Source organism: Heteronotia binoei, chromosome 19, assembly GCF_032191835.1.
Source record: "Heteronotia binoei isolate CCM8104 ecotype False Entrance Well chromosome 19, APGP_CSIRO_Hbin_v1, whole genome shotgun sequence".
Classification (NCBI taxonomy): domain Eukaryota; kingdom Metazoa; phylum Chordata; class Lepidosauria; order Squamata; family Gekkonidae; genus Heteronotia; species Heteronotia binoei.
Window position 1 is genome coordinate 1,299,449 of NC_083241.1, and position 12,874 is coordinate 1,312,322.

Consider the following 12,874-nt stretch of genomic DNA (forward strand, 5'->3'; position numbering starts at 1 on the left):
ACAACTTTATGACTCTTTGTTCCAAATCTCTAGCTCTAGTTTTAGACCTCAGAGAGTAAACATGTAGTCAGAGAAGTCAGATAGGATGTTAATCCTTTCTTTGTTTTGTAGACTTCCCAAGTTACCCTTTTCCTCACTAGAGCAGTAAAGATTACTTTTAAGTGAATGCATGCGTGCTGGCTGTTTATTCTTTAACCTTTCGCTCAACTCTGCTTAGGAATCCCTAACAGGAAGTGCCTTGGGGTCTCCGCTGGGAAGAAGGGTGGGATACAGATAAAATTAATGAATAATAAACAAGGGGGATGGAAAAAGCATGGTCACTTTTCCCCCCAGGCGGGTAGCTGTGTTGGTCTGAAGCAACAGGACAAAGTTTGAGTCCAGTCAGGCACCTTTTAAGACTAACCAAGTTTTATTCTGGGTATAAGTTTAAAGAAAAAGGTAAAGGTAGTCCCCTGTGCAAACACCAGTCATTTCTGACTCTGGGGTGACGTTGCATCACAATGTTTTCACAGCAGACTTTTTACAGGGTGATTTGCCATTGCCTTCCCCAGCCATCTACACTTTACCCCTCAGCAAGCAGGGGACTCCTTTTACCGACCTCGGAAGGATGGCAGGCTGAGTCAACCTTGAGCCGGCTACCTGAACCCAGCTTCTGCTGGGATCGAACTCAGGTCGTGCTGTGAGCAGAGAGCTTGGACTGCAGTACTGCAGCTTTACCACTCTGTGCCGCACTGTGCTTGCACACAAAATCTTATACCCAGAAAAAAAACTTGGTTGATCTTAAAGGTGCCACTGGACGCAAGCTCTCTCTCTCTCTCTGTGAAAGCATACTTCTGTTAACAATTTAATCATCTTGAAAATATTTTTTAAAGAGTCTCGGGAGAAGTCTTAAAGAAGTCTTGGGAGAAACGGAACATTTTTGGCAGACACCTGCTCCCCGTTCTGTTTGCTGTGAGGCAAGGGGGAATGTGGGGGGTGGGAAGGGGGGGGGATGTTGACCCTTCAAGCACCTGCTTATTCTCCCTGCAAATGGATTCTGAGGTAATGTCCAAAAAATCTGGGCGCAGTTCTGTCTTTTGAGCGCAGCAGGGGAGGGAAATGTCTTAAATGACCTGGAAGACCTTTTCTCAGTCGAGAGCCAGCAGGTGGGGAAGCCTCAAGCTTGACCTGCTGATCTCCCCCCCCCCCCCCAAGAAAATGCCTCCATTGCTTGTGTTTGTGTGATGAGGGGAATGTGGGGCTTCTAAGCCCATATTCCTCGAGCATGGCAGTTAGCTTGTCCCTTAAAGGTGGAATGTTTGAATGCTTAACGGCTATAAAAAGAGCTAGGTCACATATACAAGTCTTTTTAGTTGGCGTGTTCTGCGCTTTGCAGGAGTCTAGAAAGGAAAGGCCTGTGTCTAGGGGGCTGCGAGATGAAAGAAGGCACAACCCTGCAGAGGCCAGAATTAGCCTGCGCATTATCATCATATATGCTTCCCTTGGCTTTTGTGCAGATGTTCCCACGCCTGGAGCAGAGTCCTGCTGGGGCACTTGGACATTATAGGGAGGACAGCAGGGTGGGTGGGCTGTGGGGGGCTGCTGTGGTTCTCTAATCAGGAGGCGGAAGGAAGAGACAGCAGCTCCCTGTTAGTACCCTCCCCCTAGATCACAGGCTGCGTAATACGGGAGTCTAGCATGAAAGGGCCGAAGGAACAAATCGGGGCCCTTGAGGATTAAAGAGAGACAGTCTTCCCCCAGCTCAGATCTCTTCCTCTAAGATCCTGTAAGCTCTTAAGGGCTTGGTGTGCAAGCCCTCTCCCCCTCCCTTTTTGACTGACACTCAAGCACTCCGCAATCCATTCCTTTCTAGAGTACTCAGGTGAATTTGTATGTTTTCTTTATGAATCTTCAAAAAGCGATCGGATTTCAGGGAAATCTGCAAGAGAGAAATGACTTTAAGTGGCAGAGGAGCCTCCCCTAGCCCCAAAGCCCCGTTAACCTGGCAGCTATTCTACTGCTTCCGGGTCGTAGCCATAGAGTGTACGGAGAAGCGTGTGTTTGCCTCCTGCTGCTTATGCTGGGTGGGCAGCCTGGAGGGGTGGCAGTTAGGGGTTAGAGATGCAAGTGTCACACCCCCTCTCCTTTAAGCTAGTAGAGCCCCCCCCCCCCATTTCCTTTATCGGCCCTTGAGCACCTTATATGCCTTGTGGTGGGTATGCAGGAGTGTGGGAGAGAGGTCTAGGGTTAGGGAAATAAGATGGGTAACTCATTGCATGCAACATTAGCCCCCAACTTCTCTCTCTCTCTCTCTCACACACACACACACACACTTTCTAGAATAATATAAGCTGGAGAGCTTGGGAGGAGAGGAGTGCACTTCACGTAAGGGATGCTTTTTTTCTTCTCCAAATGAATCTTTTTGCGTCTAAGTAAAAACTCTGGAGAGGCAGAATTTGGGTTAGGAGGGCTGGGCTGTAAAGATCGTATCCTCTGAGCATAATCTGCACCCCACCCCCGTTAGTTAATTTATAACATTTATATCCCACCTTTTCTCTTGGTTCAAAATTTAAACTGTTAAGTGAGCCGGCCTCCCCCTTCCTCCTCTCCGGCGCCCCTTCTTATCTCTACATTCAGCTGCTGGCCGTGTTCTGCGGCCCCCGCGTGACCTCCAGCGTGCAGTGTTCATTTGAGTTTTTTTTTTAAATTACCAACTTGCATGTTTCTCAAAGATTTCAGGTTTTCACAGCTGGTAACATCATTAGGGTTTGTAGAATCTTCTGGGCTCAAGTGCCGTGTTCTACTGGAGAAAGTTTTCCTACCAGACATTTCGTTCTCGGCTGCGGAGACATCCTCAGTGGCGTTGCAGCCGGAGCAGGCGCTCTGACCTTCTTGGCTGCTGTGCATTGAGTGGGCTCAATGCACAGCAGCCAAGAAGCGCCTGCTCCGGCTGCAACGCCACTGAGGATGTTCTCCGCAGCCGAGAACGAAACGTCTGGAAGGAAAACTTTCTCCAGTAGAACACGGCACTTGAGCCCGAAAGATTCTACAAACCCTAATGTTGCATGTTTCTGCTTATCTGTGAGTGCGCAGCAATGCCGGCCTTGCCCGGGTAGTTCTGTTTCTCTGCTCTGCCGAGGGGCTGTCAGGTTGGAGTGACGAGGCCGTCCTCAAGCAAACCTGAGGGCCTCGTCTGTGCATGCAGCAGACTGAGGTAGCAGAATGGAGAGTATCTCTTGGAAAGTTGTACCTCACAGGGCATTTGAAATACGCCCGATGCAAAAGTTCCCTGCAGTTAGCGCGCTAGGGAGAAGAGGCGCTGACTGGCTAGGTCAACTCCGTGATCCGAGCACAGTCTCCGTGGCTCCTTTCTGGTCCTGCCCACTCACAGAAGGTGCAGATCCAAACTGTCACTTCGTCTGGTGCTCATGCAGAAGGGGGAACGCGTGCGTCGAAGGGGCTGTGGCATGATGGGAGGGAGGAAGTTTTCGCATCTCTGATGGACACTTCCTGTTTTCTTTCCTGACATTGTTCCGGGTACATCTGCCAGGAAATTCTCCCATGTATTGATGGGGGTCGGGGGGGGGTGTATCCAGAGAAAAGCATGCTTATTTTTATTCGTATCTTGCTTCCCCATCCCTCCTTGAGTATACTCAAAGCAGCTTAATGCTTCCTTCTCTCCTCTTCTTCCTCATCCTCACAACCACCTTGTGGACGGGGGTCAGGCTGAGAGATTGGGACAGGCCCGAGGTCACCCAGGAGGCTTCCTTGGCAGAGTGGGGAGTAGAATCTGATGGTCTGGCCCAGACACACCGAGTCTAACCGCATGCTTTCCTGGCTCTGCACATGTACGTGGCACAGTGGGGAAGCCCACTGCTTTAAGGCAGGGCACAGTCTTCACACCGGACAAAAGCGTGGTGTGATGTGGGCAAAGCAATGCTGGGCCAGGAAGCTCTTTCCTCTCTTCATGTCGAAATAGGACCGATTCCACCTGGCGGTGCTGGAAGGAGGAAGCTTCAGAAGCAGCACCTTTCTGTGCGCACCGTCCTTTGAAAAACCTCTGATTTAAATGAAACCTGCAGAGTGCTTACAGGAAGGAGGGCGAGGGGAGAGGAGGAAGCTTCCAGGGTCTCAAAGACAAATTGCTGGAAACCAGTTTTTCTTGTCAAGAAAGAAGAAATGCCGAGAGCTGCGGGGAGGGCCTCCCGGAGTTCCCTTCTATGAAGGCCCCGCGGGAGACTGGCTGGCTGCAGTTCTAGGAAGGGCTGCCTCCAAGCAGCTCACATCTGGGAAGGGCCTTCCGATCGCCCTGCTGAGTAGTTAGCAGAGGGGCTTTCTCTGGTTTGACAGGCATTGCCTTCTGTAGGAGGAGAGAATTCTAGAGTTGTCTCAAACCTTTAAGAACATTAGAAAAGATGCACAAAAACATGTAGAGCAGGGGTGTCGAACTCATTTGTTTTGAGGGCCAAATCTGACATAAAGGTGCTTTCTTTGTATTTCTCCCATGGGATCCAGGGAATGGGGCAAAGGAAGCTGTGGCTCTTTCCTTCCCTAGGGGACTGGTGGGGGGAGCCTCAGCCAATAGAAGGAAGAGAGGCTTGGCTCAGTAGCTCCGCTGTGCGATTGAGAGAGCCTGGCAAGGCAAGCTCTGCCTTCCTCCCCAAGGGAGGAGCCTCAGCCATTGGAGAAAACAGGGGCTTTGCGCTGTAGCTCCTGTGTGATTGAGCCAGCCTAGCAAAGCAAGCTTGTGATGCAGAAGGCAGCAAGAGAGATGGAGAAGGAAGCAGATGACAGCCATTTGCTCAGGGGCCTGATACGGCCCCCAGGCTGCATGTTTGACACCGCTGATAGGGTTTGGCTTTCCGAGTACAGTGCACCCTAGTTCATTCACCTTTTGAAATTTCTTAAGTACATCCCCTGTTAAGCAGGCAGTAACACTGATTAATGAGTAACCTTTTCTTTTGGATTTGTGTTGCTAGAGCCTTTGGTAGTTATTACATTCCATCTTCTGTTACAGTTCTTTCAGCAAAATTTGCTTCCCTTTCAGCCGCACGGCAGATATAGGTGGGGACCCTCTTCCTTCCTTTGATCGGTAGCCTCTTGCAGAATGTTACTTTGCGTGTTTCCATTAGATTCCCTCCACGGAGTGCTAAGCACACTTGTTCTGTGTCCCTCCCACAGCTGACTGCAGACTGGAGCAAATATAACGATCGGTTAATGAAGGCAGCTGAACGGGGGGATGTGGAGAAGATCGCATCGGTCCTTTCGAAAAAGGGGGTGAATCCCACCAAATTGGATGTGGAAGGGAGATCAGCGTGAGTACAGAGCTATGGGGAGAGAACTCTTCTGGTGTGTGCTTGGGGAGGGCGTCTAGCCAGCTTCTTTCAAAATCATCCTCTAACAGCAGTCTGTTTTGTACAAGGCACACCTCTGTACATGCCAGCAAGATGATTGATGATGTGTTTCGTAATCTCCACTGTCTTATTTTTCTGTGGTTCTTACTACATTCGCTGCTCGCAGGGTGCAGAACTCAATGGAAGTCGCCTTAGCATACGATTTTACAAATGTTCTTGTGTTTCCAATATTGTTTCACCCTGGAACTTCTTTGTTTTATACAAGGAATGCTCTGAATTATTTGAACCCTTCCTGGGAAAGAGATTTTTCTTCCCAGTAGTTCTAATATCTAGCACTGATGTTGTGCTTTAAGGTTTGAAAACAACCTTATGGAGCAGAGATCCATCAGTGGCTATTGGCCACAGCATATTGATGGAACTCTCTGTCTGGGGCAGTGATTCCTTAGTGGAACAGGCTTTCTCGGGAGGTGGTGGGCTCTCCTTCCTTGGAGGTTTTTAAACAGAGGCTAGATAGCCGTCTGTCAGCAATGAAGATCCTGTGAATTTAGGGGGAAGTGTTTGTGAGTTTCCTGTATTGTGCAGGGGGTTGGACTAGATGACCCTGGAGGTCCCTTCCAACTCTATGATTCTATGATTCTTGGTGCTTGGGGGACACAGTGGGAGGGCTTCTAGTGCCTTGGCCTCACTGATGGACCTGATGGCACCTGGGTTTTTTGGCCACTGTGTGACGCAGAGTGTTGGACTGGTTGGGACACTGGCCGAATCCAACATGGCTTCTCTGACGTTCCTAACCTTGCCTGTCTTTTAAGCTCTGAGCATGTTGGGTTGTCTCTCTCAACAGCACTGAGACCTGAGGCAGCTCCTGTGTGTCTGGAGTGAGGAGAAGGACTTCCGTCCCTGCCTTCTTCTCCGCCCAGCATGAGGCACAGCAGCTCAGGCGAGGGGGTGGGGTTATCATAATGCCTGGAGGAGCTGGCCGACCAGAAAGGGAGTGAAATGGCTCCACGCATACACCCCGTGCCCCACTTGCTCTTTTCTTGGGTGATTGGTGTGGTGTTGGATTTACTCTCTTCTTTGTGTCCAACTGCCTGTCCTCCTAACAGCTTCCTGGGTGCTGAACGAAGACCACAGGGTCTGTGAAGAAGGGCAGGGCCCTATTGGAGTGGGTGGGCCCCTTTTAACACATCCCTTGCCTCCAGAGCTCAGGGAGTCTGGCTGCTTACCCTCTAATCCCTGTCACAGCAACTCTTTCAAGGTGCAGACCACCTGCCCTCCACGAGCACTACTGGACAATGGCCATGCCCACTCACCTGGGACATTGGACAGGTGCCATGTTGGAGGACAGCACTCTCCCAAGCCATGGAGAGAACATCACTTCTTGAGCATGTTTTGTACTGGTGGACAAACTGCCCTGATTGTATTGGGAATCTTCCAGATGTTGGGCATCATTTGCTTCAGGAGATCAAGTTTGGTGTAGTGGGTTAAGTGTGCGGACTCTTATCTGGGAGAACCGGGTTTGATTCCCCACTCCTCCACTTGCACCTGCTAGAATGGCCTTGGGTCAGCCATAGCCCTGGCAGAGGTAGTCCTTGAAAGGGCAGCTGCTGTGAGAGCCCTCTTGGCCCCACCCACCTCACAGGGTGTCTGTTGTGGGGGAGGAAGGGAAAGGAGGTTGTGAGCCACTCTGAGACTCTTTGGAGTGGAGGGCGGGATATAAATCCAATATCATCTTCTTCCTCTTCCTCTTCCTCTTCCTCTTCTTCTTCTTCTTCTGCTGCTGCTGCACAGCTGCTCCTGCAGTTGGACTGCGCAAAGAAAGTCTCTTGAATTCGAGAACAGCCAATTATGCTCAAGATTTTTACCACCTTTGTTTAATTTTTGACTGAATTTTTTTTTAAACCCCCCCCCCCACTATTTATATTCGATTTAATGTTCTCCCAGCCTTCTCCCACCCCAATGTGTCCATTTGTAGATAGAACTGTAACATTAATATCCTGTGTTTTCATTCCCTTTCTGTCTTGCCAGTGAGTTGCAAGACAAAGGGAGTAAATCCAGCACGCATTCATCCAAGCATAATTTTTCTTAAAAAAAAAATCCACTGGTGTTTAAAAGAAGCCTGTGGTGAGCCAGAGGGGCTGCTGTTGCTCAGCCATGTGATATACTCTATTGTCTAAAAAATGGTCCTTACAAGAAACCTGGGCGTTTCCTGATGTTTTCTGCATATGCTTTGCCAGTGCTGTTATGAATAGATCACATTTTTTTGTTTGTGTAGTAATAATCAGCTGACTTGAAAGGAAGGGACTGGGCTGTCTTTGCCTGGATTCCTCAGAAAATCTCTCTGTGTGGGGTGGGGGTGGGGGTGGGGTCTGATTTGCTTGGAAGGATTGTTGGGAGACCAGAAGACAATGGCCATGTGGTTCATATTACCTAGGTGAGGCCTGCTCCTCTTTCAGGTCCCTTTTTGTTCCTGTACCTGCCCTCACCCATGATAAAGAAGGAGGGGAGTTTTTGTAGTAATTTCAGAGCTTTTCTGAATATCCAGAGCTTTGAATAGCAGTCTCAAGTTACTACGCAGAGCTGTGCCTTGGCCTTAAATCGTAAGCGGTGAGAGCATCTAATAATAGGGTTCTTCCACGAGACGTCTATTGAATGGCTGATGGTGAGCGATTCTGTTTAGGTAGTTCTCGCTCAGGTGGCATGATACTCCTCAGGTTTCAATCAGGAAGCAGCCAGAGCCTTTTTCGCGGATTTGTTCTGGGTCACGGAAATCGGTAGCTCTGGTAGTCTAAGACTGAAATGAACTGCAGAGGACAGCAAACTGCTCCCTGGAACCAAAACCGGGCAGTCGGGCTTCTCAGCTGGGCCACGAGGAGGCAGCCAAGATTTTTCTGCCTCAGATTTGTACTGCGGAAGTAACATTGGTCCGCCTGACCAGGCTGTTGTAAAGATTACTGAAATCTACATAACTCACGATTGAGGCTTGCTGCAGTAGTTGACAGAGACTGTAACCAGGGTTAACCCACCTTCCACTTGGTTGTTCTTCCCTTCTAAGCGGAGTCCAACCAAGCTCACCTCTCTTCCCCCCCCCCCCCAAAAAAATCACCGTGGTCCATCATCCAACAGTTTCCCATTCCCCCTCTTTCTTGTTTAGATTCCACGTGTTAGCCTCCAAGGGGAATCTTGATTGTCTGAATACCATCCTTGTCCATGGAGTTGACATTGTCGCTACTGATGCTGCAGGTACGGTGGCTCCCTGAAAACGTCCGGATAATTTTGTTCTTGTTCCTAAACGAGCTTGTGGAAGAGGTGGCAGGTCAAAACTGCTGCTGCGTGTTTCTCAAACGTACCAAGTAAATGTAAACAGTTCTAGCTGTAAACAAGCTTCCAAAAACTTGTGAAAAATGCTTTTCGGAGTATCTTTGTGGCTCTGTGAGCCTGTTGCATTCCCAGTCGTTGCTTGGAGTCTGGTGTGCGTTGCAACACATAGAAACAAAGGAGATGGCTAAAGGATAGAAACAAGTTAAGGGTTCAAGCCAGTCTTTTCCTGTTAAACCCTTTTGTGCTAAGAGCTACTGGCAATTGCTTACAGAGCCATCTGTGTGTAAACGAATGTGTTTAAGTCTCTAGTATTTATTTGTTGAACACTGTGGTACATTGCTTCATGTCTCCAGTTTTCCTTGTCCCTTTATCCTCTCTAGGAAGGAATGCACTGCACCTGGCTGCAAAATACGGGCACGCACTCTGTCTGCAAAAACTACTACAGGTACTTTATTATTAATTTCATTTCAATTAAGTGTGCAAGAATAATGCTCAGGCAGATCTTTGCTTCTGAGGCACTGATGCTCAAATGAGTCAAAGCATCAGTGAAAGTAAAGCAGCACATGAGACGGTTTAAAAATAGCCACAGAGCAGAAACGTCGCATGTTCACCCACAAACGTTAAGCAGTCACTATTTACTCATTTACTCCCTTTGTTTACATCCTGCCTTTGTCCCTGGTGGGGACCCATATCACTCTCCTCTCTCCTGTTTTTCCCCTCCAAAAATTCATGTGAGAGAGCTTGAGGTTGCTGAGAATGTGTAACTGACCCTAAGGTGACCCAGAGAACTTCTATGGGGATTCCACAGACGCTCCAACCACTGCGCCACGTTGGCCCTAAGTAGCAGCTCAGCCCAGACTGTGATTCGGTGAAGCCAAGCTGCAAATTTGACAAAACCAGAAGCAAAAGGGCACAACCAAGCCTTTGCCTTCTGCCTGAACACCTCCACTGAAGGGGCCAGGGTGGTGCCACGGGGCATTTGAGAGGCGAGCTCAGGGCTCCATTGTGAGGGAGAGCAGATGTCGCCAGGGATTCTTCTGGTGGTGCAGAGTGTGTTGTGCCAGGGTCCAGCCATCATGGCCATGAGTACCAAACCAGTAAGTCAGCTGCTGTCCCCGTGTGAAAGCCAGGCTTGATTTAGTGCATCTGAAAGCTACCCTCAGCATGCTGGGAACAGAATGGTGTTTAAATGCCTTGTGAGTGGTAAAGCTGCAGTACTGTGGTTGGAGCCCTCTGCTCATGACCTGAGTTCGATCCCAGCAGAAGCTGATTCAGGTAGCTGGCTCCAGATTAACTCAGCCTTCCACCCTTCCAAGGTCAGTAACATGAGTCCCCAGCTTGCTGGGGGGAAAGTGGAGATGACTGGGGAAGGCAAAGGCAAACCACCCTGTGAAAAGTCTGCTGTGAAAACGTTGTGAAAGCAATGTCACCCCAGAGTCGGAAATGACTGGTGCTTGCACAGGGGACCTTTCCTTTCCAAGAGCCCCGTGGCGCAGAGTGGTAAAGCTGCAGTACTGCAGTCAGAGCCCTCTGCTCATGTCCTGAGTTCAATCCCAGCGGAAGCTGATTCAGGTAGCCGGCTCCAGATTAACTCAGCCTTTCACCCTTCCAAGGTCGGTAAAATGAGTCCCCAGCTTGCTGGGGGAAAAGTGTAGATGACTGGGGAAGGTAAGGGCAAACCACCCCGCAAAAAGTCTGCCGTGAAAACGTTGTGAAAGCAACGTCACCCCAGAGTCGGAAACGACTGGTGCTTGCACAGGGGACTACTGTTACCTTTTTGAGATAATCGTGCAAGTGAGACATGCTGCTCTTGTTGGGGGAAATGCTGGGATCATTAAATATTTAATTACTTATTCACTGGTTCTCTTTAAAGCCTGCCCTTTCCCACAGGAACTCATGCTGAATTACACAGAGGGAGTCAGTAGAGTCACAATAAAAGGGACCTTTGATAGCCACTGCATTAGCATTTTAGAAGCCCGGAACCCCCAGAAAGAACTGAAGCAGAGCAGAACTGTTAACACAATACGTTCCCCACTACAGAAATGACATAAATAGGATTCTGCTTAGAATAAGCCATGCACAGTATAGTATAGGCCCCTAGTCATCTATCCCAGGAAGCTTGTAAAACCACTTTGTACGGTGTGTGACTCTTATTGATAAAATGTGTTTGGCTGTCCTGACAGTACAACTGCCCGACAGAAAATGTGGACCTTCAGGGCCGCACTGCTCTGCACGATGCAGGTAAGGATGCTTCTCCGTTGTGCCGTTTCTGCCCCTCCACATCCTGCACGAGCCCCTGATATTTAGCCAGCTATGGAAATCGCTGCTTGCCTGTGGCAGGCAGGAATCCCTCTCCCGTGTTTGAACAGGAAGAGAGCCGGTTTGGTGTAGTGGTTAAGTGTGCGGACTCTTATCTGGGAGAACCAGGTTTGATTTCCCACTGCTCCACTTGCACCTGCTGGAATGGCCTTGGGTCAGCCATAGCTCTCATAGGAGTTGTCCTTGAAAGGGCAGCTGCTGTGAGAGCCCTCTCCAGCCCCACCCACCTCACAGGGTGTCTGTTGTGGGGGAGGAAGGTAAAGGAGATTGTGAGCCGCTCTAAGACCCTTCGGAGTGGAGGGCGGGATATAAATCCAATATCTTCTTCATCTTCTTCTTATTTCAGGTCCTGAGTGTGCTGCATGTTGAGCAAATATATTGTGGGGGTGGGGGGCAGTCTTGGGTGTTTGCTGAGCTGCTGATGTCTTGTGTGGGGCCAGCAGTGCCTGCCAACTCCTTTGCAAGGCTAGTATGAAGATGCTCAGCATCGTTTCCCGAATAGAATCTCAGCAGAACAACTGGTTTATTTTCTGCTAAAACGCTGCCTATTCCACATTAGTTTTTAAAATATCCTGGTCTGGATCCCTTGGATCTGTTCTGTTAACGGTGCCCCTTTCCTCTGGCACTAGGAGGCCGGTGCTGGGAAACCTCCTCTGTCATGCAGGGAAAGCGTTAGTGGGACAGATCCGCAGGGTACAACGAAATGGTGTTGCCTTGAGAGCAGAGCAGATTCTCTGAGTGCTACAGCTGAGATTCAACATCCATCAAACAGCCTGCCAGTAGCCGGCTTCTCCCCCTTTGCTGACTGTGTTCCTCTGTTTCCCTTAGCCATGTCCGATTGCCCCTCCAGCATCCAGCTGCTGTGTGATCACGGAGCCTCGGTGAATGCCAGAGACGGAGTAAGTTAGGGGAGGGACGGTGGCTCAGTGGTAGAGCATCTGCTTGGTAAGCAGTTCTCAGGTTCAATCCCCGGCATCTCCAACTCAAAAGGGTCCAGGCAAATAGGCGAGAAAAACCTCAGCTTGAGACCCTGGGGAGCCGCTGCCAGTCTGAATAGACAAGACTGGCTTAAGGAGGAATGGTGGCTCAGTGGTAGAGCATCTGCTTGGTAAGCAGAAGGTCCCAGGTTCAATCCCCAGCATCTCCAACTAAAAAGCGTCCAGGCAAATAGACGTCAAAAACCTCAGCTTGAGACCCTGGAGAGCCGCTGCAAGGCTGAGTAGACAATACTGACTTGGATGGACCAAAGAGGGTCTGATTCAGTAGAAGGCAGCTTCATATGTTCATATGTCGTGCTTCAGAGCCCTCCTGCTTTGGCCAAGTTCCTTGTGCTCTTCCCTTCACGTTTTCCTCCTCTCCCCTCTAGGACGGAAGGACGCCACTGGTGCTGGCCACTCAGATGTGCCGTCCCATCATCTGTCAGCTGCTGCTAGACAGAGGCGCTGATGTCAACGCGAGAGACAAGCAGAACCGGTAATGCCTCCGTCACACAGAGCGTGCTCGCAGCTCTCTCCGAGTCAAGTGGGTTTTTCCTTAAAAGCCTGTCTGAAGCTGATTGCGGCTGGCATGTCTTTGGTCTTTCCGCCTTCAGGACCGCTCTGATGTTAGGCTGCGAATACGGTTGCAAGGATGCCGTGGAAGTTCTGCTCAGGAACGGAGCAGATATCTCGTCAGTCGATGCCCTCGGCCACGACTGTTCTTACTACGCAAGGATTGGTGACAGCATTGATATTTTGCAGCTGATAAAATCTGCCTTTGAGGAGTCCAGCAAGAGTACGTCGCCCTTCCTTTTACTTGGGGAGGAAGCAGTAAAGGGAGAAACTGACTTTGCTTCTTATTGCTACAAGAGAGAACGAGACAGGTGTGGGAGACTCAGTCCTGGAGGGGATGCTTTGGAAGGTGTG

General features: G+C 49.7%; 1 protein-coding gene across 2 annotated transcripts in view; it reads left to right on the top strand.

Annotated features, from left to right (window-relative positions):
* Window positions 1–12,874, top strand: part of UACA (uveal autoantigen with coiled-coil domains and ankyrin repeats) — a 75,480-nt gene that overhangs the window by 39,235 nt on the left and 23,371 nt on the right. For both annotated transcript variants that reach the window (XM_060259928.1, XM_060259929.1), the window contains exons 2-8: window positions 5,161–5,294; window positions 8,485–8,573; window positions 9,032–9,096; window positions 10,835–10,892; window positions 11,799–11,869; window positions 12,337–12,443; window positions 12,562–12,743. In XM_060259928.1, coding sequence (XP_060115911.1) covers window positions 5,161–5,294; window positions 8,485–8,573; window positions 9,032–9,096; window positions 10,835–10,892; window positions 11,799–11,869; window positions 12,337–12,443; window positions 12,562–12,743 — 706 coding nt within the window. The remainder of the gene's footprint in view (window positions 1–5,160; window positions 5,295–8,484; window positions 8,574–9,031; window positions 9,097–10,834; window positions 10,893–11,798; window positions 11,870–12,336; window positions 12,444–12,561; window positions 12,744–12,874) is intronic.